The 26,789-nt window shown below is 41.0% G+C and overlaps 1 protein-coding gene across 1 annotated transcript in view; it reads left to right on the top strand.

The window, feature by feature from the left end:
* Positions 1-1,319: 1,319 nt before the first annotated feature.
* gnav1 (guanine nucleotide binding protein (G protein) alpha v1) overlaps positions 1,320-26,789 on the top strand; it is a 38,447-nt gene continuing 12,977 nt past the window's right edge. Inside the window, exons 1-5 of the mRNA XM_079261779.1 lie at positions 1,320-1,565; positions 1,747-1,838; positions 12,874-12,966; positions 13,404-13,564; positions 17,319-17,447. Coding sequence (XP_079117905.1) covers positions 1,439-1,565; positions 1,747-1,838; positions 12,874-12,966; positions 13,404-13,564; positions 17,319-17,447 — 602 coding nt within the window. The 5' untranslated portion in view covers positions 1,320-1,438. The remainder of the gene's footprint in view (positions 1,566-1,746; positions 1,839-12,873; positions 12,967-13,403; positions 13,565-17,318; positions 17,448-26,789) is intronic.

The following is a 26,789-nucleotide window of genomic DNA, read 5'->3' on the forward strand; positions in this document are numbered from 1 at the left end:
ATTCTCAGACTAGATCCCTTTCTTCACTGTGTTTGGTGGATTGTAGTAAAAGTTGGTTATAATAGTCCTAAGATTTGATTTTAAAAAAAAGGAAAAGTTGCAGCAGATTTGCAATTCTCTGAACGTTTCATGTTTATTTCTAACTCTGAGAGTAGAAAGCCAATGACCAATGTTGTGACCAACGAAGATTAAAAAATATTAGTGTATTTTGGCCCTCAAAACAGTTTTTGAACAGAATTTTTGCAGCAGTTGTTGTGCATTCAGCATAAAGCCCTCTAATGGGGTGATATGTTCCCCTTATAGTTGTTGCTACTCCTTCATGTAAGGCTAATAATATAACGATGTACTTATCCATGGACACGGAATATAAAATATAAATCCCTTCACTGCACACCAAGACTGACTGATGGACAGATGGAACATCAACAAACTATGAAAATGAGAATAAAATTCCTGATTGCTTTAAGTCTTGAGTGTCTTGTTCACTTTATGTGATGCGATGCACAATGAAACTACTTTCCTGCAAAAACAAATGAAGGCAAAACCATTTTAACATCAATACATAAACTGTAACTACTGTTGTAAAGTGGACATGATGTAAATGCAAAGAACTGGCTAGATGTGGTCCAAAAGCTTTCTTTCCCCCATGTAGGCAAACGAGCAGCAGCATTTTGAACGTTTTAATCCTCTAAACAAAAGTCTTGAAAAGACGTATATAAGTCTAAGATAAATACATTTACAAACATTTAATTTCCAATAGGCAGTTCCAGCCATATGATAATCTATGGTTGCAAAGGCAGATGTGAAATCTAAAAGCACGGGCAAAGCAGCTGATTTAACCCTCATAAAAGGTTTAAATCTGCGCTATGGCGAGATAAAACCAGACTGAAAAGTCAATTAGCCAATTAAATAAATAAATAAAAGAATGAATAAATGGATGATGAGGGTGGATGCCTTCAAACTTTTTACCGTGCAGGTTATCCTTTGGTGAGACGTCAGATCACGCGCAGCGGCACCTCTCACGTCACTTCCCGGGAAGGTTTCCATCGGGGAGCAGACTGTGGTGGGAGGAGACACAGTTTTGGGATTAACTGGGGTCTTTGGGAAGGCGGCAGAGCAAAGTTTGAACCGCTGCGGCGCACAGAGTCTGAGCAGTTCTGCGTTTCTTTTAACGCTGGAAGAAGAAGAAAAGCTCCAGCAGCGACGCGTAAAATCCGTTTTCTCTCTGGGGCTTTGACGTGCAGCGACTTGTTTGAAGTTTGAAGGATTTTTTGGGGGGGATATGGCTTGAAGTTATTTAGCAGTTAATTTGTCCTCTACATACTGCGACCCTGTGGGTTTTAATAGAAGCAAATAAAAATGGACTGACAGCAGTTTGCACAACCCAGTTTTTGTTTTTCCTGCCTGGTCTGGTTCGGAGGGGAGATGATCGCTCAGGATGGGTCTTTGCCTCGGTACCGAAGTTACAGAGGAGAAGAAGGCGAAGATACACAGTGCCAAGATAGACAGAGACCTGTACGAATACGCAAAGCGGGAGATGAATGTGGTTAAAATCCTCCTACTAGGTGAGACGACTGATCATGAAATCTGACTTTAAAGAATCTCCAACGTGCCTTTTAATACATTCAGTTAGGAGCCATAAATCTTACTTTTGAACTAAACACTTTACACTCAGATTATAACCTGCGCACAGGTGAAGAAATGCACAGGTAAACACACTTTAACTGACTCCCGACGCTTCTACAGGTGCAGCAGAGAGCGGTAAAAGCACTCTGGTCAAGCAAATGAAAATCATCCACAGTAGTGGCTTCACCAAGCAAGAGCTTTCCAGCTTCAAGGTGGGAAAAACACACTTAAACACACAGTCCAGTCACGTTATACAAAGTGATGGAAAAGAAAAGCAAAAATAGTCAGTCAGATCAGTGTTATTTGTTGTTTTCTGTCAGTCAGGAAGTTGACAAACTTGAATGTGCTACAGGTACAGAGAAAGGTAAGGGTTGGATTAGAGGCAAGGAAGCAGTGATGTGTGTGTGTGTGTGTGTGTGTGTGTGTGTGTGTGTGTGTGTGTGTGTGTGTGTGTGAGAGAGAGAGAGAGATAGAGATATTTCCCATGATATCCCTGGTCAGATCCAAGTTGGTATGTGGTGGTTTGGCTCACATCTGCTCTTCTTTCTCTCTGTGTGTGAGAACAAATGAAAGCCAAATTCTTCTGTTGTTCTAGGGGTGAAGATGAGGTGGGGGGGGGGGGGGGGATGGAAACGGTTCAACACACACACACACTGCAGTTCCACTGTGTTTTTTCCCCCCTTTGCTTGTTTCTACAAAAGGCTTATCAACTTCCAAGTCCCTGTTTTGTTCACCCATTCTGTTCAATATTTCTGTAATACAATTTACTCATAACTAGTGTGTGGGATGCTTGTTCATCATTCTTCAGATACCTCCTTTATCACTTTATAATATCACTGGGAGAGACCGACACTTGAGTTTGTGAAACAGACAAAAAGCTAGAAATAGGCTCCAGTGTTGAACTTCTGAAGTTTATATTAAACCACGGATTGTTTTGACATCTATAGAAACAAACTGTTGCTGTTGTCTGCTGCTGTTTGAGTGTGGATGTCCAGAGTTCAATAGATCCTGTTTTTTTTTTTTTTTAACATCAGCTCATGTGCTGAAAAGCTTTGGCTGTTGCTCCTTGGTCAGGATTATGCTACGGATGCTGCAAAGATCCCAGCTGTTTGCACAGACAACTGTGTGGGATATATGAATGCATTCCTTAATATTAAAGATTCCTCAGCTCCCTCATATTCCTCCACACTCCCCTCACTGTCTGCAGCCTCCAGTAACGTTCACCTTTCTGCTGCTCATTCCTGTCAACAGAGGCATCAGACTATCCTCTTATTGAACTCTGATGTTGATAGAAAGATCACCTCCAAACAGATCAGTGCAATACCCGATTGTTGAGCGGCAGGGCTGTGTAGAGCGACACAGTTTATACTGGATATTTTATTTGTTTAACACTCAGCTGGAATTTTTTCTTTGATTCACATTTTAGTGCAGGTTTAAAGTTTATGGACAGTGTTATTGTAACAGCAGGTTGCGTCAGATGTTTGGCTGGTTTTGTTGAGGGAGATCTGCTGGAAGATCGATGTGCAGAGTGTATGTAGCTCAAAGAAGATTCACCATAACTCTTAAGGCCAAACTCATCATATTTGACATTTTCTGAGGCTTTTTAAACACTTTGTGGTAGAAACTTTGCTCAAAACCTTCTTGTACACAACCTGATTCTTGCGTCCTGCCCCCCACATTCATCCTAGGAGGCAGAATATTACATTAACAAGTAAATGGACTTGTATTAATAAAGTGCTTTCCAGTCATGTTGACCACTCATTACAATATTTTTGACCTATTAGACAACAATAAATGGTAAAAACACACATTTTTCCCCCCTAATTTTGTTAAAAAAACGACTTGAAATTGAAGAAAATAAGAGACATTTCTTCTTACCTTTTATCTGGTTGGACTTTAAAGGGTTAAAACTGTATATGGCAGCGTTCTTTCTTATACGTGCAATTAAACTTGTGACTGTGGTTTGCAAAGTGGACAGTGGAGAAGACAAGTAACATTATAGGAAATATGGTAATAGTATCTGATAATACAGCAATCCAATAAATCTATCTTAAAGTTTATTTTGTGTTTTAAAAATGTCAGATCGATAAGACTCGGAGAGTTTTACCATCGACCAGATGCACAAGCAGAACAATCACACTTTTGTTTTAGTTTTTACACCAAAAATGGACTTCAGTGTTTCTGATGATCGCAGCTCTGAAAAAAAAAAAAATCAGGTTAATTTACTCCTTTTAAATTAAATGTGTAAATAAATTAATGACAGCAGTTGAGTCTTTTTTTGTCTGCGAGCTTTAGTCATGGTTTTGGTTTCAGAGCGACCACAAGATGCTTCATTCGCTTTGTGTTCTCCTGCGAAGAACTTTTGGGATGTCAGTAATAATATTGATTTTAATGTACGGTATTCTTTTTTTTTTCCATTTAAGCCGCTAAAAATCCCTAAGAACTAAGTGACGGGAGTCTCGAATGCTTAAATCAAAACTCATTTTACTCTCTCATGAATTATAATTCCTCCTCTCGATGAGCTCATTTAATGACTCATCCCTGCTACCGCTGGCTAGCAAACCACAAAGAAGAAACCACGTCACTACTGTCCAACTGTCACTCTAACAGCAATCGTATAAAATGTAGTAAGTGTTAACAAGAAAAGCAACAATTTGGGGTTATTTTTTCAACTCACTTCCTCAAAGTTTCCAGGGTTACTGCTATTTCCCTCCCGCGTTGTGCGGTGAACAAACTAACAAATTTCTCAGTTGCTTCCAGTATTCTGGTCCCTCTCATAAAATGAATGAATTGTTCACTTGCTCTGTCCCATGACTGAAAAACTTGATCCAGTATAAAGAATTGATTTCTCGTCACTGCTCTGCAACATTTATTTTTAGTGGTGCAGCAGTAAAAAGTCATTTGCTCAAATCAAATCGTAATTTATTTGTATCGTTTATTTGTATCACGTTTCATACATGAAGCAGTGCAAAGTGCTTTATATTAAAACAGTAAGGAAAACAAATAGACACCTAATCATTCACACACACACATACTGAACAACACCCCCCCTCCCAAATCCCAAAGAAACTATTTAATGAATATGACTCATCTCAGTCAATTCAACCACTTGGTGACGGGATATGTCGCCAGGATGTGTTAGCCAGTGTGCATCAGTGAAGCGGGGAACACGGTGGTATTTCGGTTGAGAAGATCATGTCATTGTCATCTGGAGGTTTCATTCTAACCTCAACTAAATGTTGGAGGTTTGAGTTGTTTAAGATTAAAATGGGTTCTTCTGTTGCTCCAGGTCAGAGTATCTGTTGCCGTAGCTACACTGGAAAAAAAAATCCTCCTTGATTCACAAAGCTAAGCTCTCTGCTAAATATAGCAGGAAATCACTCGCTGCTTAAAGGGGTGCTATTATGGTATTTGGAGTTTTCTGAGCTTTCTACAGTGTTACAGTGTTAAATCCTCATCAGACATGTGAACGGTACTGGTTTTTTTTATCACCTAAACTCATGTTTGAGTTTGAGTTCCAGCACGCTCTCCGTTCAGTTTCCATGGCAACGAAAAACGCGTCCTTTTAGAGAGTTTTTTCTACTTCGAAATCCTTGTGATGTCCCGGGGGATAAGGTTCGGTGATTGGTTACCTTCTACTGGTTAACAAGGGCATGTACAAATACATCAGGCGGGTGGAAAACGTGGGATAAAGTTATTTCCAACGATGGCTGGTGAGTTTACCAAAGAGAGACATCCTTCTGCATTCGTTGCTGTGGGTTGCTGTTTTCCACTTCGTTTTCAGGGTCTGATTCAGGTTCCAACATGTAGGGCTGTGTGCTATGTGTTGACATTGTATTTTGTGTTTTTTATTGAGTCCATATTACCCTAATCCTTCTGTTTATGAGACGTTACAATGACGGCAAAAGCAGGTGCGGTGCGCGCTCCCGATCTAGTGCAGTGGCGGGAGGCGGGACTTAATGCGGAAGAGTCTCAATCCACTCGTTTTGCCCACAGGCTGATCTGACAGCCTACGGAGAGGGTCGGTCTGAAGTAAATAAAGCGATTTGTGACAATAACTCGATCAATCTCAGAACTTCTGGTCTCAGAAATAAAAATAAATTACCCTGAAATACACATAATAGTTCCACTTTAAAGACTCTTCACAGCCTTAAACATGAGGGAAACAGAAGACACAAGTCTACAAAATCCATCCAGTTTCGTTGTAGGATCAACTCATCATTTAGGCGTGCTGGGATTTCAGCAATGTAGTTTTATTGGCGACTTTGAAAGAATGATTTTTGTCCATCCCCCCACCCCCTTCCAGTGTTTGTAATATTATTTATGTGAGTAAATTAGCAACCCATGAGTAAACTAACACAGAGTAGTAGAAAAAAAGCCCAGTCTGCCCTCATTAAAGCAAGAATTTGGCTGAACTTGTGTGTTAAACACATTTTTATCCAACTGCTTCAGACAAATGAAAGAGTGATGCGCATAATTTCCTGCCACACAGGAAAGAATTATTTTAGGCTTAAAAATAAATGTTGTAAAGGAACAGAGCCGGGGTTATACCCTGCCCAGTTGATTTCCATGCTCTGTTTAAGCAGGACGCAACGTATTTTGTGCAAGTGCAAGCAAGCACACACGCACCAACACATTTTGAATGCCAGTAGCACGTCTCTTTTGTCCTCTTTTGTGTCAGTTAGGTTTGTCTTTGTTCTCAGTTTACGCCCTTATTTTCAAGTCGAAAAATGACACTAACCCACAGGCCTGCCCTTCCCGGACTGTCCCAGCCTCCCATTGCAACCACAAACACACCTTCTTTTCCACACATAGAACCGTAAATACACACTGAGTGAGCTCATCTATCTTTATTTTTTGTGAGCATGTTTTTACTTCTTTTTTTTTTTCTTTTTTTTTTTAATCTCAGTTTATCTTGAGCAGTTGTTGCCGTATCCACCAGCGTAGTCGGTGGTAAACATCTGAATGGGATGTCCTGCTCCACACTGTTCCTTGTTCCAAATGTGCTGTGAAGCAACACAGAGGAGCCTTGTATCTTTATTTGTGGCCCTCGAACCCGGGTTTGTGTTGCATTAGGACCATGACGGGACAGGATAACGCGTCAAACAGAAAAAAGGGGAAGAATGGTTGAAAGAAGGCTCCTCTTTGTCTCATCCTTCTTTTATTTGCAGCCTGAGGACATGGTGTTGTTTTTACTTTGGTCAGACTCACGGATTGTTCTTCTCTCTCAGACACACACACACACACACACACACACACTGAGCTCTGTTTTTTGTGTGTCTGTGATGTCAGTATTTCTTTTGTCTTTATTTGGGGGTTAAAAGATTTTCTGGTAAAATTGCAGTTAATTGAGTAGATTGCAGCTTCACTGATTTCCCAAACAAGCCGGTGCGCTCAGCAAAATGCAGCTCACTGCACGGTCTCTAGTTAATGATTAAATATCAAACCTTTGCCAGATCAGCCACATTCTTTGCTCTGTTTTCTTTGCAAATACTCAGACACAAGACAACTGCTAATGGCTGTTCGTTTTCTGCACTCAGGGAGCTGACCCCAACAGGAACCAGAACCAGAACAATAGCCCAGTGTATCTGGATGGATTTAGAGATTACCCAGTTGTAATGAGTCTCATAATATCTCTGCTGACGCACAAAGTTCCCAGAGGGCTTTAAACTGCTGCTGCAGGCAGGAAACGAAGGTTAGAAAGGTGTAACACACTCCGTTTCCTTTCAAGCTTAAAAACACACACACAGTGTGTCATCAGTAAAAATAGGGTGTCAGTTTACTCCACACTTCCAGAGAGGTGACGTAGTGCAGATTATGGATTTGGATTTTCTCTAAGAGACACCTGTGGGCCCCCAGGCTCCGTGTATCCAATACAAGCTGTTAGGTCAACTAAAACATGGAGAGCGTAAGAGCAGAAGACACGGAAACCGATGAAGGTTGAGGATAGCTCGCTGGAACTGTTGACTTCACACGATTATGACTTTTAAATGACGATTGGCTCCTTGCTGTTAGCAGTGCCATATTGTCACAATCTTAAAATAATGGCTTAAGTAATTTTTTTTAAAGATTTTGTAAAAACAAAAAACTACCGGAAATCAACAAAAAAAGAAAACTTTTGTGTGTTCAGAAGAATTACAAGAGCCATTATTTTAAGAAAGTGACAAAATGGAGTTTTTGACCCATGGTGATGTTACATAGTGATATTTAGTCTGCATTTTTTTTTTCATTTAAAGGGTTAAAAATGGAAACATTCTCAACCCTGAGTGCGTTATGAGACACATCTGCACTGATACGGTCACAGGACATAACTGAGTTGGCATCTTATAGACCTGTAGTGGACAGTCATTAATTTATTCATTATTTAGCACAAATAGGTTAAACTTCAGTAAAACTGCAAAAGATAAACTAGATCATGTTGCATTTTTGTGTTGGAAATGTGAAAGTATTGTTATGTAACACTACTGTGGTATTCTGAGTTTAAGGTAGAAAAATAAACAACCACTATGACTGGAAAACAAAAGGAAAGTGTACTGGGAGTTTTTTCATAATGGGAATCTGGTCTCATTGTAGATCATTTTAATTTGCTGCAACAGGAGAAGCAGGTGAGACACTGTGTCAATATGTTCCCATAAAAAATGATATACTTTGGCAATGTACTTTATATAAAGATGTGGAATGACGCTCTTGTTTCGTTACTTAGCGGCTTTAACCTGAGGATGCGTTCACACCTGTTAGTCCGTTATACTTGCAACAATTGACGTTTGCAACAAACCTCTGGTCTCAGTTTGTCTTCATGCTGCACTTTTACTCAGATGAACCAAACCTTTGAAATAACATCCTCATCACCAGCAGCAGAACCATCAAATGATTCCAAAGGATTAGACAAGACAAACAACAAAGAGGAAAACTGTCTTATTTATTGGTTAATGCAGGACATTTTCTGTTTCATAAGAGCAAAATATGGAGTTGCATCAGAGCCTTGTGGTCTCGGGCGTTCTTCCACATCTGGCCGCGAGGTATTCCTCCCACCCAGAGCCGCCTGTCATCCCACATCCAACACGCTCATATTTGTTGGTTGTGTTTACACACACTGCCCTTTCCGTTGTGGTCCACTTCCTGGATTTGGTTCATTTGAAAAGGATCAAGACTCACGTTTGTAGACAGACCAGAGTTTGCTTCTTTGATTCGAGTTTGTTTGTGGATTTTCACTTGTTGAATTAAAGCAAACAAACGAGGATTTGAACCAGAAGAGCTGGTTGTAATCTGCTCCAGAGGTGGTTGTGTACTCTGTGAAAACAGAGAACTTTGTTCTGGTTCTTGAGGCAGCAAGAACAAAATGAGAAGATTGTTCTTGATCCACCAGCTGAGCAGAACTTTTACTGTGTGGGCAATTGTGTGATTGGTTGGAAATGTGAAGAAGTGGGTTTGTTGAACCCCAGCATGATCATTCCCCTTCTCTGCTGATGTGAAAGGTTCAGCAGTGGTGGATGGATGGTTTTTATGAACAGCTGGTCGAAGTGGTGAGAGAATATGAAATGATATGCAGCACATGTGGCAACTAAGACATGACATGACATGAAGATGTAAACACCCCCCGCACTAATCTTCAATCATCACAGACAAAACTTCTTGTGAAATATAAAATTATAATAAAATAAACTTTCTTTTTCTTGTTCTTTCCACCTTGAGAACAAGAACAAAGTTCTTTGTTGTCTTCACAATAACTTTCTGATGCATCTGCTGCTATACAGCTGGAATAATTCCACCACTGTCTTTAATGAAGAATCAGAGTCACTTTAGTCTCATGTTGTTGTGATTATGACAAAATTATTCTAACTTTTCTAAATAGAAGCCAGGGGCCGAGTGTAGAAAGCAGGTTTGGTCACAACTCAGCTACTTCGCAAAGATAAAGAAACATAATTTCACTGAGAGTGATGAGTCAGAGTTCAGATGAACTGACTCCGCTTGCGCATAGTTCAGCAGAAATCTGAGTCAGTTACCATGGTAACATACTCTGTGAAACTAACCTGTTTGGTTTATTTTTGCAGGTGGCCATTTTCTGTACAATATTGTGATGCATGAGTGCATGCCATGAAGGGAAAAGCCGTCAGGAACTCCACATGCAAAAATCACTTTTAGTTAATCTGTCAAATAAAGACACACACACAACAATTTTACATCTTTATTAAATCTGCTTCAAAACTACTAAGTAGCTGAGTGTTCTGGTGACTTTTCTGACTTACAATTTCAGTGGATGTTTTGCAACATTTAGCAAACAAGCACTACTTGGATTTGAGTTTAATTTGGCTGGATTCCATCTCATTGTTGATAATCCAAATCAGATGCAAAAAATATGCCAGCAAACACACTGCAAAGTGTTAGCATGAAAAAACAAAATACTCAGAAGTGGTTGGGCTGGTAGTTTTGGAAATGTTGTCTTAGTGGGGAAATTCAACACACACACCGTGCACGTGTTTCTGCTGATTCTTTCACCTGCAGGATCTAAAATGAACTAAATTACTACATCTAAACGTGTAATTTCATATTTTCCTTCTTTTCTGCGCCGTTTTCCTCCTTATCAGTAGTTCTGTAGCTGTTTCTGCATTTTTGTTTGATAGCTTTTGGCAAAAATGGGAACATTTGACACTTTTCCTGCAAAGTGATAAACTGTGTGTGAGTGACCCAGCCAGGGCTGTTGCAGGTTATAGTTATTTAATAAAAGTCTGTTTTAGATTTTCTGCAGATTTTTTTTTTTATTACCAGTTATACTAACATTATAGCTTTTAAAACCAGCAGAAAAAATGTGTTTTTGTATTTCTAAAACAGCAACGATGCGTTGTTTAATAGATTTATTGTAATATTAGGTTTCATATGTCCAGATAGCAGCACAGGGAGACAAAATCTCAAATCCGCTTTATTTCTGACACAAATCAATGCAGCGCTGTGGGCAAACCAGCATGTATCCTCACATATGTCACAGCAAGCGGCAGATCTGGATGCACGCAGGCAGAGGAGCGACCAGACTGAGATAGAATCATGAAGGAATGCCAAGTGTGTCTTTTTATGGCAGCAGTGACAGAGAAAAAATACACACACACACACACACACTCTTTCCACCTTTCTGCAAGACATAATCTTTCGTTTTCAGGTTTATGAAGACGTGAGTTACCTTCATGTGATTTTTATTAGGTTTTTATTCTCTGACATGTTGTTATGGGTCCAAGTCAGCAGTCAGGCTTCAACCTTTTTTTATGTGTCTATCTCTGTTTGTGGTAAACTTGAAAAAAAACTTTTGTAAATTTTGAAAATCTAGATCAGAATAATCTATTTTTTGATTTTATTATATAAATTCTTAATGACAATTATGAACTGAAGAAATCGGAAAGTTTAGCAGTTTTATCAAAATAATGTAAAAAAAAAAAAAAGACTGAACAAAAGCAGCCAAAACAGAAATGCATTGTAATATGTATTCTACTTAATGACCAGCAGGGGGCGACTCGTGTACATAAATGAGAAACTTAGTTCCACATGTAAAACCATGTTTTTGCATTTTTATGCTTTACTGCTCTGAATGTTACCTGGTATTGAAAGAAACTGCTTCAATTATTTCCTATCTCTTGGGAAAATAGAGGGGACTGGCTTAAGTCATTTTCAGTACCGTAAATACACAATTCAGATTATGCTTAAAACAAGGTGTTCTGAATCGGTGATAAAGGGCAGTCTTGGCGGAGTCCAACCCTCACCGGAAACGAATCCGACTTACTACCGGCAATGCGGACCAAGCTCTGACACCTGTCGTACAGGGACCGGACAGCTCGTACAAGGGGGTCCGGTACCCCATACTCCCGGAGTACCCCCCACAGGAGCCCCCGGGGGACACGGTCGAATGCCTTCTCCAGGTCCACAAAGCACATGTAGACTGGTTGGGCAAACTCCCATGCCCCCTCCAGGACCCCAAAGAGGATATAGAGCTGGTCCACTGTTCCGCGACCAGGACGAAAACCACACTGCTCCTCCTCAATCCGGGATTGCCCTTTATCACCGATTCTGTTCATAACTTATATGGACAGAATTTCTAGGCGCAGCCGAGGTGTTGAGGGGATCCGACTTGGTGGCCTCAGGATTGGGTCCCTGCTTTTTGCGGATGACGTGGTCCTGTTGGCTTCATCTGGTCGTGATCTCCAGCTCTCGCTTGTGGCTGGGGAGAGGGAAGTCTGGGCTTCCCTGCTTAGGCTGCTGCCCCCGCGACCCGACCCCGGATAAGCGGCAGAAGATGGATGGATGGATGGATGGACAAGGTGTTCTTGCAAGGCACAACCCTCCCCGTCTTCATGGTTTTCTCTTATTTGTGATATCCAGATTCAAAGGAACAAGCAGCAGAACTTGAAACTTCAATACAGGCGTCCAATAACTTCCTAATACGCCACCTAAAATCAAATTCAGCTTTTTCACACAACTTGTATCATAAAATGTTTTCTCCCAATTTATAAACCAGGGCAGAAAATCTTGTCTGGTAGATTTTTGTTAATGTTTTTTTAGAGTCTATAAAAATGTTCTTTTAACAGAACAAAGAAATTAGACTATTTTAAACCCGGTTTACTTGAGCTGTTAATCCCATTATGCAAAGAAAGCACACTAATGTGATCACATGGGGGCAGCAGCACGACTGTAAACGAAGCACATCGTAGAGTTTTTATGTTGATGTAAATTGTTGCCTATTTACACATCCAGTGGATGTAAAGAGCAGAAAGATACACCGTAGTTATGTTAAACACAGCAAGCATCCCATTTCAGATCACCATCTTTTCGTCTATTGTTTTAAAATATTTTAAATAACTCATCTTAAAAACATGGTGCACAACAACTTTTTCTTTGTTTGCTTTGTTTTTTGAGATTGGGATTTTTTTTGTCTTATTAGGAAAAAGAACAATGAAGTTACATCCATGTTTTTGCCCATGAAATGTGCATCCAAACGACTATCCATCCAAAACACACAGATTGCTTATTAATAGTACTGGACCACCAAGACCACCAAGACACCTCAAACTCGTCAGGGGCTCTAACTCTGATGTCTCTGGTGCATGTCAGGAAAAACCTACGTTACACACACAAGTTTAAGCTGTTTTATGAAGAAATATCAGTCATGTTTACCACTATTGTAATGTGAAGTTTGAGTGAATCATGCAGCCATTTTTTTTCCCCATGAGAACTTAAATTTGACTGGTGAACTCTGATCTTTGGCAGCCGGCGGTGCTGGATAACCTTCTGACTTCTATGAAGTTTGTCCTCCATGGGATGGGTGTCCTCCGAATCAATTTGGCAAACAGCAGGAACAAGGTAGTAGTGAGAAATGTCTATGCGTATCTTTTGATCTCTGCTGTTCAGATTTAGTGGTTTAATATTTCTTGTGATTCCACAGATCAACACTAGGGACCACCAACACTGATTTCAGCACCTTAAAAACACATACAGCCCTTGTTTGTTTGGATATAAGACAGTTATAAAGTTAGGCAATAGGTGGATGGTGGAAATGTTTCATTTGATTTGAACATTTAGCTCATCCACTCACCACCCACTCAGTACATCCTGTTGGGAGATGATGACCGAAGCATTTCCTCTATTAAATGTCATCTCCAGTCATGAGCTAGTCTGGCAAGCGGAGACAGAATCATAAACTTTTATGTTGCTTAGACTTCCATCCTTCTTTTCCATCCGACCTTCACTTTTCCCTGATCGTTCATCTGCATTTCTGTCTTCGTGTCGTCCTCTTGCAGGTCCACGCCCATTCTGTCCTGTCCTGTGGGCGGTGTTTTGATGAAGAACAAATGCTGTTTCCTTTCCTGAGCCACGCTCTGTCCTGTCTGTGGGCCGACCAGGGGGTGAGGGCCGCGGCCGCCCGGGGTTACGAGTATGAGCTCAATGACTCTGCGCTGTAGTGAGTACTTCTCAGCACACACTCATGCTGAGCAGAACAGAAGCAGGGGTCTAATTAGCAGGAGTTAGCAGCTGATGCTCTGAAATCTGCTTTCTGTCACTTGAAGTCAACATCAGAAAGGAAAAAAGCAGGTAGACTGGTCAAAGTCATTTGTAGATACACAAACTGCAGCATGTTCATCTCAAATAGAAAGTTTGTCTTGGTGTGATTGATACAAGTGTTTAGTAAAAATAAAACCATCAAGAGTTTTTAGTAAAATATAGTGTTTTCTCTACTATAATATTGTAATGGAACAGGAAACCCTGCCAATTAGACTCAACTAAAAAGGTCACGTTAATTTATTTTGATCTGTTTTCTATCCAGAACCAGGTAACAGAAGAGGTTATTCCAGGTTCTTTCCTTTAGAAAAGGTTTTTACTGAGTTCTTTTAGCAAACGGATGTAACTCATCCTTGATTTCAGCCCTGATCCCACACAGATGAAAATCTAGACAACAATGTTGTTTTTCTTAAAACTCCCTCAGGAGAGAGAATAGAAATATAATGATCAGAAATATAATCAATAGAAATATTGATCAATATTTAAAATTCTTTGTAGGTTTTATTAATGTCACCACGTTATCTGAGATATGAACTTTAAGGCTAGTTAAAGTGACTGAAACGATTTTCATCAGGACATTCTAAACATTTTTTTTTTTTAAAGAACCTTTAAAACCTTTTTCTGCTCAGAGTCTTTTAACTTTATTATTACAGTAAGTACGTCATTTATGGAAAATTAGTCTGTGATGAAGTTTGGCAATGTGACCTCGCGGCTGAGTGTAGCTGCCACATGATGTTTACATTATTTTGTCATCATCAGAAGTGCCACATTCACATTGTAACAGATAGGTTACCAGTCAGAGCTGATTTTCAGGCTGCTGAGATTTGCATCCTGTTAATTAAGCCTGTAATAACACATATGAAACTGAAACCACAGAGATTCATCATTATGACTGCGCTTTGTTGTAACCATCTATCCATGATAGCCTGATGGATCATGAAAGTTGGGGCCAGTGTCGTCGTGAATCTGGGAGAAATGATAACATATCTGAATGAAAGTTTGATTTGTTTTGGCTCTAGTGGAAGTAAAGAGGTGAGGATGACAAAGATGGAAAATAAGAAAAGTCTAGAGGGAAAATCTTTTGTCTTAATTTTTTTGTTTGGTATGCAATGGTAAGGCAGAGCGGATACCCACTAGGAGGCCGTCCATTCTCATCCTCTGCCCCAGTGAGAAGCCTTGGCTTTTGGGTTATCTACACCGACAAGCCCCATTGTTCCCACTGAGAACCACAACTCATCAACATCACCTTCTGTTCCCCTCTAACACACACTCCTCATTCTAATACGCTACATGTGAGGACTCTGTGCATCCCAAGACTCTTCTTCTGTTTGTAGGTAATCTAAAAAAAATCTCAGCAGGGGAGATTTTTATTCAGCGCGTAGCTTTCTGGGAAGACTAAGAGGTCAAACAGACACATACGATCAAATCCTTAAACCCACGATTGCTCAATAAGTCACAAAGAAAACAAAAGACAACTTGATCACAACAATGTGATTTAGAAAAAAGCAGTTAGTTAGTTAATACAATGTCCTATTTTCCACATAATGTCATTAATCCCCCACATTGTTGTGGAGGAAGTTTGGGCAACTCTACCTTAAAACACTGATTTAGTTCATTGAGGTTTGTGGACTCTTAATGTCTTGCAAAGCACTTCATTCAGGTTGAGGTCTGGACCCAGCTTTGGCCTGACATTTATGGACTCTAAGTTTGTTCTTTCACACGTTTTACTGTCTTTTAGGAGAATTTCTAGAAATATGTGGAACAACTTGAGGGGTCGGCTGCTCTTGGTTGTGTTGATGCCGTTGCTGGTGCTTTAGCTTTGCTCTGCTTTGCAAAACAGAGGGTCAGACTTTCCAGCTGACTTGTTCACATGGACGCTGGGTAAAATGATCCAATTATTTGTGTGTTTGCATGATGAAAAGATTTAATATGATTATAATGTGAGAATTTCTCATTCAGTGTGTGGAAATACAAAGAAGGACCACAAAAAGCCGCTTGTGACGGCCTGTGCTACTTCTGTCTGCTTCTCAGTAGCTTGAGTTTCTCCGCTGGCAAGGTCAGCTGGTTAAGCCATCAAAATCTAAAATGATTTTAGATGCCTTCTTAAACAGATCAGAATAACTTTGGTCAATATCTTCTTTTTCTTCAGCTTCTTCTGATTGGCTTGTCTATATGACATTTTACATGCCAGTTTTAAAGATGATACATTTTATCTGGTAAGGAACAGCTTGCAAAAAGCCTCTTTCTGCCCTTGAGATGTAGTTATATACAGGCACAGAAATTGTAAAAAACCTTTCATTACAGCTGAAGTTTTTCAGGGTGTGTACCATCGCCACCATATTTGCTGGTGTGTGAAACTGAACTCAGCATTGCCCTCTAGTGGATGTAGTGCCCCACAACCATGCCAGCATAAAACACACGTGGGAGTATGTAAACAATGATGCTTGACAATATTTGTAAAGCATCGTTTAATTACATAAACTGAGCATAAATGAGTCCTTAACTGTGTGATCAGGTTTTTTGTTTGTTTGTTTGTTTTTTTTTTAGATAAAGGAGAGTTTTCTTCTGGCAACCCCTCCTTTTGCTAATTGAGGTTGGAGAGTCTGAAATGAGCTCCTTTTTTCAGTTTTCAGATGTTTTATTTTTAATTGGAAAAAGTTTCATTCAGATTAAAATTCTACTTTCCAAGAGCTTCCTGGCCACATTGTCCTAAACACAGGTCGGTACCAAGTCTGGCTGTTGGGATTGTCACTCTGGGGAAGAAACAGTCTGGAATATTCTGCACTTGTAAATAATCTTTATCATCATTTCATATTGATGAACTTCAGATAAAAACTGACTTTCCTAGATTGAAGGACAGCAGCAGCATTGCTGATGTCTTTCCTCCTTGGCATTGTGTTACACACCCAAATGCTCCAAAACAACAAACTGTCAAAACCTTTGTTTTATAGAGACGATTAAACTTACGATTAAGACGATTAAGCTCATGATCAGTTGATTAAATGCACGTGATTAGCAGCACCAGGATGTTACTTACTTCCTCACATAAGTGCAGGGGGAGCTGTAAAATGTCCTCTACCCTCTTCAGATCTGTGAATGGTCCTCACAACAACAGTTGAAGCAGTTGTTGTGAGCATGTTGTGTGCTTTTCAAGCAGCAGGATGTGTGCTGCTGTCCAAGAAACTGATTCAGGATGACTAGCTGAGAATGTCACAGTCAGTTCAAATAGGTGGAGATGCCTCTGTGTGTGTGTGTGTGTGTGTAGGTGTGTGTGTGTAAAAGATCATATTACATTGAGTGTGCACACACGACACGCTTCTTTGAATTTGGCTGTGTTAAAAGCTAATCAGTGTTTGAAAGCTTAGCCTCGGTGTGTTTATTATGGTAAACCACAGTGTAAATATTCATCGTGATGAGCTGCTTTGCCCCCCGCGGGCTCTTTCCTTATCACCGTGCACCCTACACACCAAATGGTAGCTGACACAACCACGACACACACAATGCACCAGCCTACACACAAGCAACTGATACCTGATTTCTTGTTTGATCTCAAGTTTGAGAAAGTTGTTTTTTCCCTTGGCTGTCTTCTGCGTCTTGTTTTTCAGGATTTAATCTTTTTGCATCCCCTTTTCTCTTTCTCTCTCTTCTCCTTCCAGTTTCTTTGACAACATGACCCGCATCATGTCTCCAGACTACATGCCCACAGAGACAGATGTGCTGCGAGTACGACTGAGGACGACGGGTGTGATAGAGACCCAGTTTAAAGTCAATCACTTGATTTTCAGGTAGATTCACATCACCTGGCTTTTTAAATAATTATTAACGTGTAATAATGCATGTTTAGTCTCCTCAGTTCTGCCATTATCAGAGATGAGTTCAATCTTTGACAGGAATTTCCTACTTCACTTCTGAAAAGCTCCTATCTCTGTGTGCAGCCATGAGTTTGGCCAAAGATGTGGGATTGATTTGGGCGTCTTTATTCAGTTTGTCAATATGTCTGATGGTCATCATCTTCTCACCACACATACATATTTTCAAAGGCAGAAATGCCTCTGCCTTATCAGTAAAGCAGCAGAGGGCAGGAATCTAGGCTGAGAAGATGGTCAGGTGATCATATTAATCTGTGATCAATAAACTAGATTAATAATTCACCTTCCAATAGCTGGATTCTATTGCTGAAGTTTTTGACGGTCTTGGCAGGACAATAGATGCTAATAAACTTGTTTCACAACCATATGAGAAATATAGGAGAAAAAACATCAAAGTCAAAGAATAAAACACTAACAAGGTTAAAATCACAGGACTTACTATTTTTTTTCCTGATAATTTGTTTTCAGTTTACTTTTTTTGTATATTTGTAGCAACATTTGAATTTTAAAACTAATAAGTAAAACCCAAAAGCTGCTGACATTCTTTACTTAAAGGAGTCAAATAAATGAAAAACAGTGTTCAACAGTAATCACAGTTAACTATAGTGTAAGCTCCAAGGATGTTTTCAAATGACATGGCAAATTAACCATATAAGGAAACAAGTAAATGTGTCAAAAAGGTAAAAACGTTCTGGGAGGGTTTTTTCCTCTGGTTCCGTTCTTCATAAATGGTTTAAAGAAACATTACTTAAGTTTTTGACCTGAAAACTCTGTGCTTTTGATTTGTTTTGATGGCACACCGACTGTTGAATTTTGCCATCCATCCATCCATCCATCCATCCATCCATCCATCTTCTGCCGCTTATCCGAGGTCAGGTCGTGGGGGCAGCAGCCTAAGCAGGGAAGCCCAGACTTCCCTCTCCCCAGCCACATTTGTCAGCTCTGTGGGGGTGATCCCGAGGTGTTCCCAGGCCAGCCGAGAGATATAATCCCTCCAGCATGTCCTTGGTCTCCCCCGGGGTCTCCTCCCAGAGGGACGTGCCTGGAACACCTCACCAGTGAGGCGTCCAGGAGGCATCCTGACCAGATGCCCGAGCCACCTCAACTGGCTCTTCTTGAAGCGGTGGAGTAGCGGTTCTACTCTGAGCCCCTCCCAGATGGCCGAGCTCCTCACCCTATCTCTAAGGGAGAGCCCGGCCACCCTGTGGAGGAAACTTATTTCAGACACCTGCATAGGATATCTTGTTCTTTTGGTCACAACCCACAGCTCATGACCATAAGTGAGAGTAGGAACGTAGATCGACTGGTAAATCGAGGGCTTCGCCTTCTGGCTCAGCTCCTTCTTCACCACGTCAGACCGGGCAGAGTCCGCATTACTGCAGATGCTGCACCGATCCATCTGTCGATCTTACACTCCATCCTTCCCTCACTTGTGAACAAGACCCTGAGATATTTAAACTCCTCCACTTGAGGCAGGACCTCACTCCCGACCCGGACAGGGCAATCCACCCTATTCCGGCTGAGGACCATGGTCTCATATTTGGAGGTGCTGATTCTCATCCCCGTACTTCCGGAGTAGAATAGACCTTACCAGGGAGGCTGAGGAGTGTGATTCCCCTGGAATTGGAACACACCCTCAGGTCCCCCTTCTTAAAAAGGGAGACAACCCTCCCAGGCTGCCAGTCCAGAGGCCCTGTCCCCGATGTCCACGCAATGCTGCAGAGGTGTGTCAGTCAGGACAGCCCCACAGCATCCAGAGCCTTAAGGAACTTCGGGCGGATCTCATCCACCCACAGGGCCTTTCCGCCAAGGAGCTTTTTAACCACCTCAGCAACTTCAGCCCCAGAGATAGGAGAATCCCCCCATGAGTCCTCCAGCTCTGCTTCCTCACCGGAAGACGTGTTGGTAGGATTGAGGAGGTCTTCGAAGTGCTCCTTCCATTGACCCACAATGTCTCAAGTTGAGGTCAGCAGCTCCCCATCTCCACTGTGCACACTGCTTCCCCCTCCTAAGCCGTCGGATGGTGAACCACAATCGCCTTGAAGTCGTCCGGAAGTCATTCTCCATGGCCTCGCCGAACTTCTCCCATGCCCGAGTTTTTGCTAAGCGACATGCCCAAGTCCCATGCCGCTTAGACTGTCTGTACCTATCAGCTGCCTCCAGAGTCCCACAGGCCAAGGAGGCGCGGTAGGACTCCTGCTTCAGCTTGACAGCATCCCTCACTGGTGGTGCCCACCAATGAGTTCTGGGACTATGCCAGGGGACTGTGCCAGACGTTCCCAGTAGACCCTCACAACACGTTTGGGCCTGCCAGAACTGACCGGCTTCCTCCCCCACCACTTGCCTCATGCCTCCCAATCACTCCGGTCCAGGTCTCACTGTCATTGCCCACGTGAGCATTGAAGTCCCCCAGCAGAACAAGGGAGTCCCCAGAAGGAGCACCCTCCAACACTCCCTCCAAGGACTCCAAAAAGGGTGGGTACTCTGAACTGCTATTCACTGCATAAGCACAGACAACAATCAGAACATGTCCCCCCACATCCCTAGAGCCAGGGTCCCCGCCTTTTGCTGAAACAGTTTTCACGTCTTTCTTTTGAGGAAAAACTTAAACTTTTGAATGATCGGAGACCAACACCTGAGCTACCTGATCTTCAGCAAAGGAAGGGTCAGAAAATTGTTCGTACTTTTCAGAGTGAATGGTACAAAAGGAAGGATTGGCTGTGTGGATGTCCTAAGTTGAACCGGCTGTTCTGTTTTCCATGTTTGCTTTTTGGCGGCACCTCTGACAATGTCTGGACTAATGCTGGATATTGGGATTTAAACAACTTGCCCTGTGCCATAGCCAAACATGAAAAATTGGTGGTCCATATTCAGAGCCAGATTGCTCTGAAAACATTTGGTCACAGCAGAATTGACCTGGCTTTGGATGAGCAAAGGTGGCTGGGCATTAGTATGCATAATTAAACAGTGAGGAAGAACAGAGAAATCCTCAAAAGTTTCATAGATGTGTGTTTTCTTGGAAAACAAGAGCTGGCTTTCCGTGGGAACGATGAAACGGAAAACTACTCGAACCGGGGAAATTACATTGAGCTGCTGCACCTGCTAGCTAGCAAAGATGCTAGTCTTGCCGCCCACTTGGCTTCATCCACGGTGTTTTCTGGCACTTCTAACAGGATTCAGAATGAACTGATTGAGGCGATTGCAGATGTTCTGAGGGACAACATAAAAGAAGAAGTGGGTGTGGCACCGTTTGTTGCTGTGGAGGTAGACGAAACCACAGACATCACAAATAAGGCACAACTCTCCATTATTTTAAGATACGTGTCTGGCAGTGAGGTGAAGGAGGCTTTTCTGGGCTTTGGTGATGTCAGTAATGACAGGAGAGCGACAGCAATCGCCAACTATATCATGGGTGTCCTGGACAAGATGGACTGTGCACACAAGTTGGTCGCACAAACATATGATGGCGCATCAGTTATGGCATCGCAGCTAAATGGAGTGCAGGCAAAAATCGGAGAAAAAGTACCCGAGGCATTGTTTAATCACTGCTATGGGCACAAACTGCACCTCGTCCTCTCGCAGTCTGCACAGGTGATCCCAGAATGTAAAGTCTTTTTCAAGACTCTGGAAGGCCTTGCTGCTTATTTCAGCAAGTCCACAAAACACAGAAATCTGCTGGATGAAGTGGTCAGAAGACGCATTTCACGCGCAGTAGCGACCCGGTAGAACTCAAACTCCAGGATTGTTCAGACCGTCTTGTTCCACTATGCAGAACTTCTTGAGGTGTTCAGTCTCATTCAGGAAAACCCAGATGGACCAGCTCTGACTCTCCAAAGTGTCGACCTGCTTCCTCCTCATGGTGTACGGCGCGGTTTTCACAGAGACAGACGCATTGTTCCGTGTTTTTCAGGCCAAGGTGATGGACATAGGATTCTGGTCTCTACGGGTCAGAGACACAATGAAAGCCTTGAGCAACCAGCGCGAGTCTTTTGACTCATTTTATGCGCATTTTCAGCAGTGGTGCAAAGTGCTGAACTTGGTGCACAGCGACACGTGCAGCCAGCGGCTGCCCGCAGATGAGCGACGTCAGCTGTTTTACTGCATCCTGGATAACATCAACTTGCACATGGAGGCCAGATTCAAGAACTTGGGAGAGCTGGATTTTCTGACGTTAATCAATCATCGAAATTTTGATGAATTGTCAGCCAAATTTGATGATGCAAAACTACACAGCCTTGCTAAATATGGGAAGCATTTTGATTTTGTGAGGCTAAAGGCCGACCTTATTGGAATGCACAGCTCACAGATGACCAGAAACAAGTCACCTCATGAACTGCTTGCTTTCGTGGTTGAACACGACCTAGAACACACTGTTCCAGAGGCTGCAAAACTGTTGGAAGTTGGCGTTGACCATTCCAGCCACCATAGCATCAGCGGAGAGGTCTTTTTCAACCTTAAAACGGATCAAAACCTACAGCCACAACAGGACAGAGCAAGGAAGACTTTCATCTCTCGCTCTGATATCAATTGAAAGAGAGAGGCTCATCAAACTGAAGGCAAACGTAGAAGAGTTTCACAATGCTGTGATCATCAACTTTGTCCAGAAGGACAGGCGCATGGACTTCATCTTCAAATAAAGTAAGATTAAACTCTTTATCTTCCTCCCTCTCTGTTGTTATGGCAGTGTTCACGTGTAAGCCATGTGGTGATTATGGTCCAACATCATGTTGTTTTATGGATCTAAAATACTTTTAATACTGACATGAATATTTTTTTTAAAATTCTTAAACCTTAATAACCGTGTAAATTGCATAACAAAGGCATGAGGAGCTGCACATGGGTGCAGTAGAGTATTCTTGTTTTTTGTGTTGCACTCAGGTATTTTTACATTAAATGTCTATCTGGGGTGTGGACCCTTGAGATACCAACGTTTCAGCACTGCAGACAGCTCCGCATCCGAGTTGTCAGTCTCTCTACTTATTGCATTTGAGATACAATCAGGCTGAGCTGTCATCAGTTGTGTAAACGTGGACGGTCCATACGGCTCAGTTGAATTTGCTGAGCATTGAGTTTGTAAGATTCTCCATTATGACTTACGGGAATTTAGGGGATGTGGCAACTTCTAACTTGTATGTCGGAAAATTGAGCACTTCTGCTCTGTATTCTGTGTCCAGGTTGATTAAATTAGATTTCCTTTAGATGGCTGTGTAGAGGAAATGTTCTAAGAAATTGGGAATTTTTCAGGAATAATAGTTTTAAGTGCTGTTATATTACAAGCAATGATACACAGCATTGGCTGCTGCACTTGGTGCGGAAAGGCTGGTTTGCTGGATGGGTATATTGCCAGTCACAAATGGCTGTGCGTCCGTATGTCCAAGCTCATGCGTGCTCGCTGCTGCGCAAACGAGCATGTCCATGAGTTTAGAGCGGGGATGGTGCGCACAAAAATATTTTCACAAAGGCATATAACCATAATGTTATTTATCCTACTCGTTGTCATGGCGTAAAATTATTGTGAGAATCTGACGTTTTGTTAGATTAAGTAGGGAACTTTTATAAATGATCGATTCATTTAAAAAAAAAAAAAAAAAAAATTGTCCCTTGCAATTTGCCACTTCCTACCTAAGCCTAGAACTCACGGCATGTGCCTGGTCGTCATCATAGGGGTCTTTATAGCTGCACTTAATCTGGTCCCACCCCTAGACACCTGTTTGCCATGGTTGACCCTACCAGGGGCATAAAGCCCCCCGACAACATCGCCGTGAGGACCTTCAGGACACACAAACCCCTCCACCATGATAAGGTGGCAGCTCAGGGAGGAGTGTTGAATTTTGTGTTATGGCATTATAACAAACACCAGCAGCTAGACCACTTTGAATGTGCAAGATGGCTGACTCGGCAAAGAAACTCAAGATAATATTACTCAGAATAAGCAAAGAACAAGACAAAAGTGACTGAGCAAGAGATGAGACAAAAATACATATCGGACTGACTTTTACTCACTGAAGAGAGCTCAGAGATGAGACAGGATGTAAGACAGTTGCTGAATTAATCTTTATTACGGGGCGTCAAAGTGCAAAAATTTGTAAAAGGCCAGTGGGGTTGCTTTAAAAACTATCAACTCATGTTTAAAGAGGCTGCAGGCATCATGTGACAACTGCACTTTGCTTTAGGGCACAGCATCACACACTACTGAATGACAACAATTTGGCTGTTTTGAACATGTACTGTGGCTGATATATTTAAAAAAAACCAAAACAAAAAGAGATTATCAAAAGATGTAAAGAAAAAAAAAAGTGACTGATAAAGAAATGAGACAAGTCAAAATCTAACAAATTTTTAGTGACTAGAGAGCCATGGCGCGTAGTCAAAAGAGGCAGGGTAGGCAGTGCCTACCCAAGCCAGAAAAGGATAAATGGAGTCATTGCATTTTAATAATTAGTTTTTATACTTTTACACTTTTTTTTTTTTTTTTTTTCATGATGTGAATTGATGCTTTGCTCTCAAGCTAGCTGACGGTTAAGCTAGCGCTAGAGACGCTTAAATAATTTTCATGTCTTTTTTTTTCTACTGATTGCCATGACATGTAAAGTTAATTGGGAGAGTTTGGGAACTGCTATTGAATCACTTAGCTAGCTTTGCAAGTTTTTTAATGGTGTCTTACAATCTTGATTTTTTTTTTTTACATTAAGCAGATGTCTACCTGCCTACTAGGATGTAACAACTCACGATTTAATTAGATTCCAACTTTTGGGGTGACGATTCGATTCAGAATCGGTTCTCGATTCAAACAGATTTTTTATTCATAATCATTACATTTTAGTAACAAAAGCTGCTAATTTCCCAAGTAACTTCATTCCTCTGTAAGCTAGAAAGAACTGAAAAATTATTTTGGCCGATTCCATGTAAATTGCGACATGGACAAAACTTTTTTCATTTTTCTTAATTTCAGTTAGGAAAAAACAACACAGGAGCCAGACCATCATTCTACTACTATAATGCCCAAGAAGACAAGTAAAAAGAACAATAAAAACGATAAAAAATAAAAAATCCCAATTTTCGATTTTTTCTATTCGATTTCCCACCATGACTCCAGATGTTTTTTCCAGATGCTTTTTTTTTTCCAGGTATCTGTTTGCATATTTCAGCAAGACGATGCTGAACTGAACAACAACAGAGACTCTCATTGATGGTTATAGTTAAAAGGGAGTGCTGACACAGTGCTGATCACGACCCTGTTGCAACTGTTTGGAGATGTGTTGCTGAAGCACACAGCGCGACGAGTCTTTTGGAACTAGGTTTACATTCAGTCAAATTTCATGCATTGTGAGCATGGGGAACTACCTCCAAGGTAAAAGAGCTGTATGAAGTCCAAAAGCACTTTGTGTCTTCTCTGCAGAGAAACGGGAAGCTGGTATTCAGGGAAATTGGATTACTTTCCCTCTGTTTCTGAGTAATCTCTACCTGAGGAGCTCCTTCTCCTTCATCCTACCACAATATGAACCTGTCCGTCATCGTATGCTGACGTTAAATCTCATGTCAAAGTATGATAATAAAACTCATTACAGCTTTTTTCATATGATCTCTATTTAGCAAATAAACATTGTAGACAACCAACCTGTCAGCTCATGATTTCTGTCTGAGTTATTTGCATGAAATCTATATTCTTTTTAAATGTCTCTGGATGCTGCTGATTTTTTGCACATATGTCTCGATATGACAAAAAGTGATTCACCTCAGGAAATTTCCACCACATCAAAACGCTTTAATCATCATCCAGTTTTTTTTGTCCTGCACACATGAAGGTTTCTCTTTCCTCGCAGCCTTACTAATTGCGTCACTCAACATTCCACTATGTGATTGTTTAACTTTTTTTTTCTATTTTCTCCGAAATACTGACATCACCACCAAGTGACTGTGTGACTGTGTCAGATCCAAGCTGGGGGGGGAAGCAGAGTCTCAGGTGGTGCTGCAAGATGGACCACTCATGCACACCCTCTTATCTGCCTGCTTTCATGAGAAGATAAATAGTTGGGTTCTGATAATTGACTCGCAGCACCATGAGAGCGTGTGTTGGTCTATTCGTGCATTAGCGTGTCGAGGTTTATGTGTATGTCATGAAAAGATCAACCCTTTGGGCTTGATAAGCAGCTTAACATAATTTAATGTAATTATTCTTAATTTGCACACAAAATTTATCCTAAAGGGATTTGAATAGGTGAATGTGGATGATTTTTCTTTTTTTATTTAGAAAGTACAGTGTTTAATTAATGTGTAAATGTCATTTTGAAATATAAATAGATATTTGATTTGCGTTGAGTTTTGATGATTAAATGTTACACTCAAATATTTGGTGTTCGAGGTAACCGCAAAGTTAATTTGGAAATGTATTTTTCTGCTCTGGCTTGGTGTTATTTAGTATTGAGGCTACCCTTGAACAGAGCACAATGTCAAACTGTCTCTTACTGGTTCATACTTAAGGTTTCTCATCTGTGGGAGCATCTGCGCCCTGCTCTCCAACCTTTTCGGTTCAGAAGTGTTTATGTCTCTCCTCCTGAATGCTATCAGGATTGTGACCTTCAGATTTTTCTGGCACTCTAAGCTTTTTCTACAATGTGTCTTTTTGCAACTAAATATTGTTATTAAAATAGAAGTTTTTCACTTTATGGTCTCTAATGCATGCAGTGCATTTTTTTTTATCTTCTGTCTTGTTCAAACAAAAAAAAAAACAAAAACCCAGTAACATGTTAAATCGTAAATAAATAAAAATAATTAACATACTTTATAGATACTTTTTAGAAAATATATTTAGCAAAATAATGATAAAGAAATATGTCTGCGGACAAGCATTAAATTCAATATGAATGGAGTTTGCAGAATTACATGAATGTTTTCCAGGAAACATCGCAGAAACATTTATAGATTTGAAAGTTTTAGGAAACAAAAAAAAGTTCTCTCAAGTGGAAATGTGTATATGAACTGATGAAACCTTGTTTTATTTTAGGTTATTATATGACTGCACAACTGAGATATTCCTGTTTTAGATGCAAAGATCAAAATGGAAAAATGCTCAAAAATCGTGGAAAATATTGCTCCTGATCATTTTAAAAGGCTAGAAAACTATGGCTCTTTTGCAGCTGACAATAAACAAATGCTGTGATTTGGAGAAATGTGGCCTGCTGGTTGCCCACTGGGTGTGGGCTGGTGTTGTTGGGTGGTCTGCAGCATTAAGCATGGCCTGCTGGCACTGATTACTTT

This window comes from Telmatherina bonti, assembly GCF_933228915.1.
Source record: "Telmatherina bonti genome assembly, chromosome: 3".
Taxonomy (NCBI): domain Eukaryota; kingdom Metazoa; phylum Chordata; class Actinopteri; order Atheriniformes; family Telmatherinidae; genus Telmatherina; species Telmatherina bonti.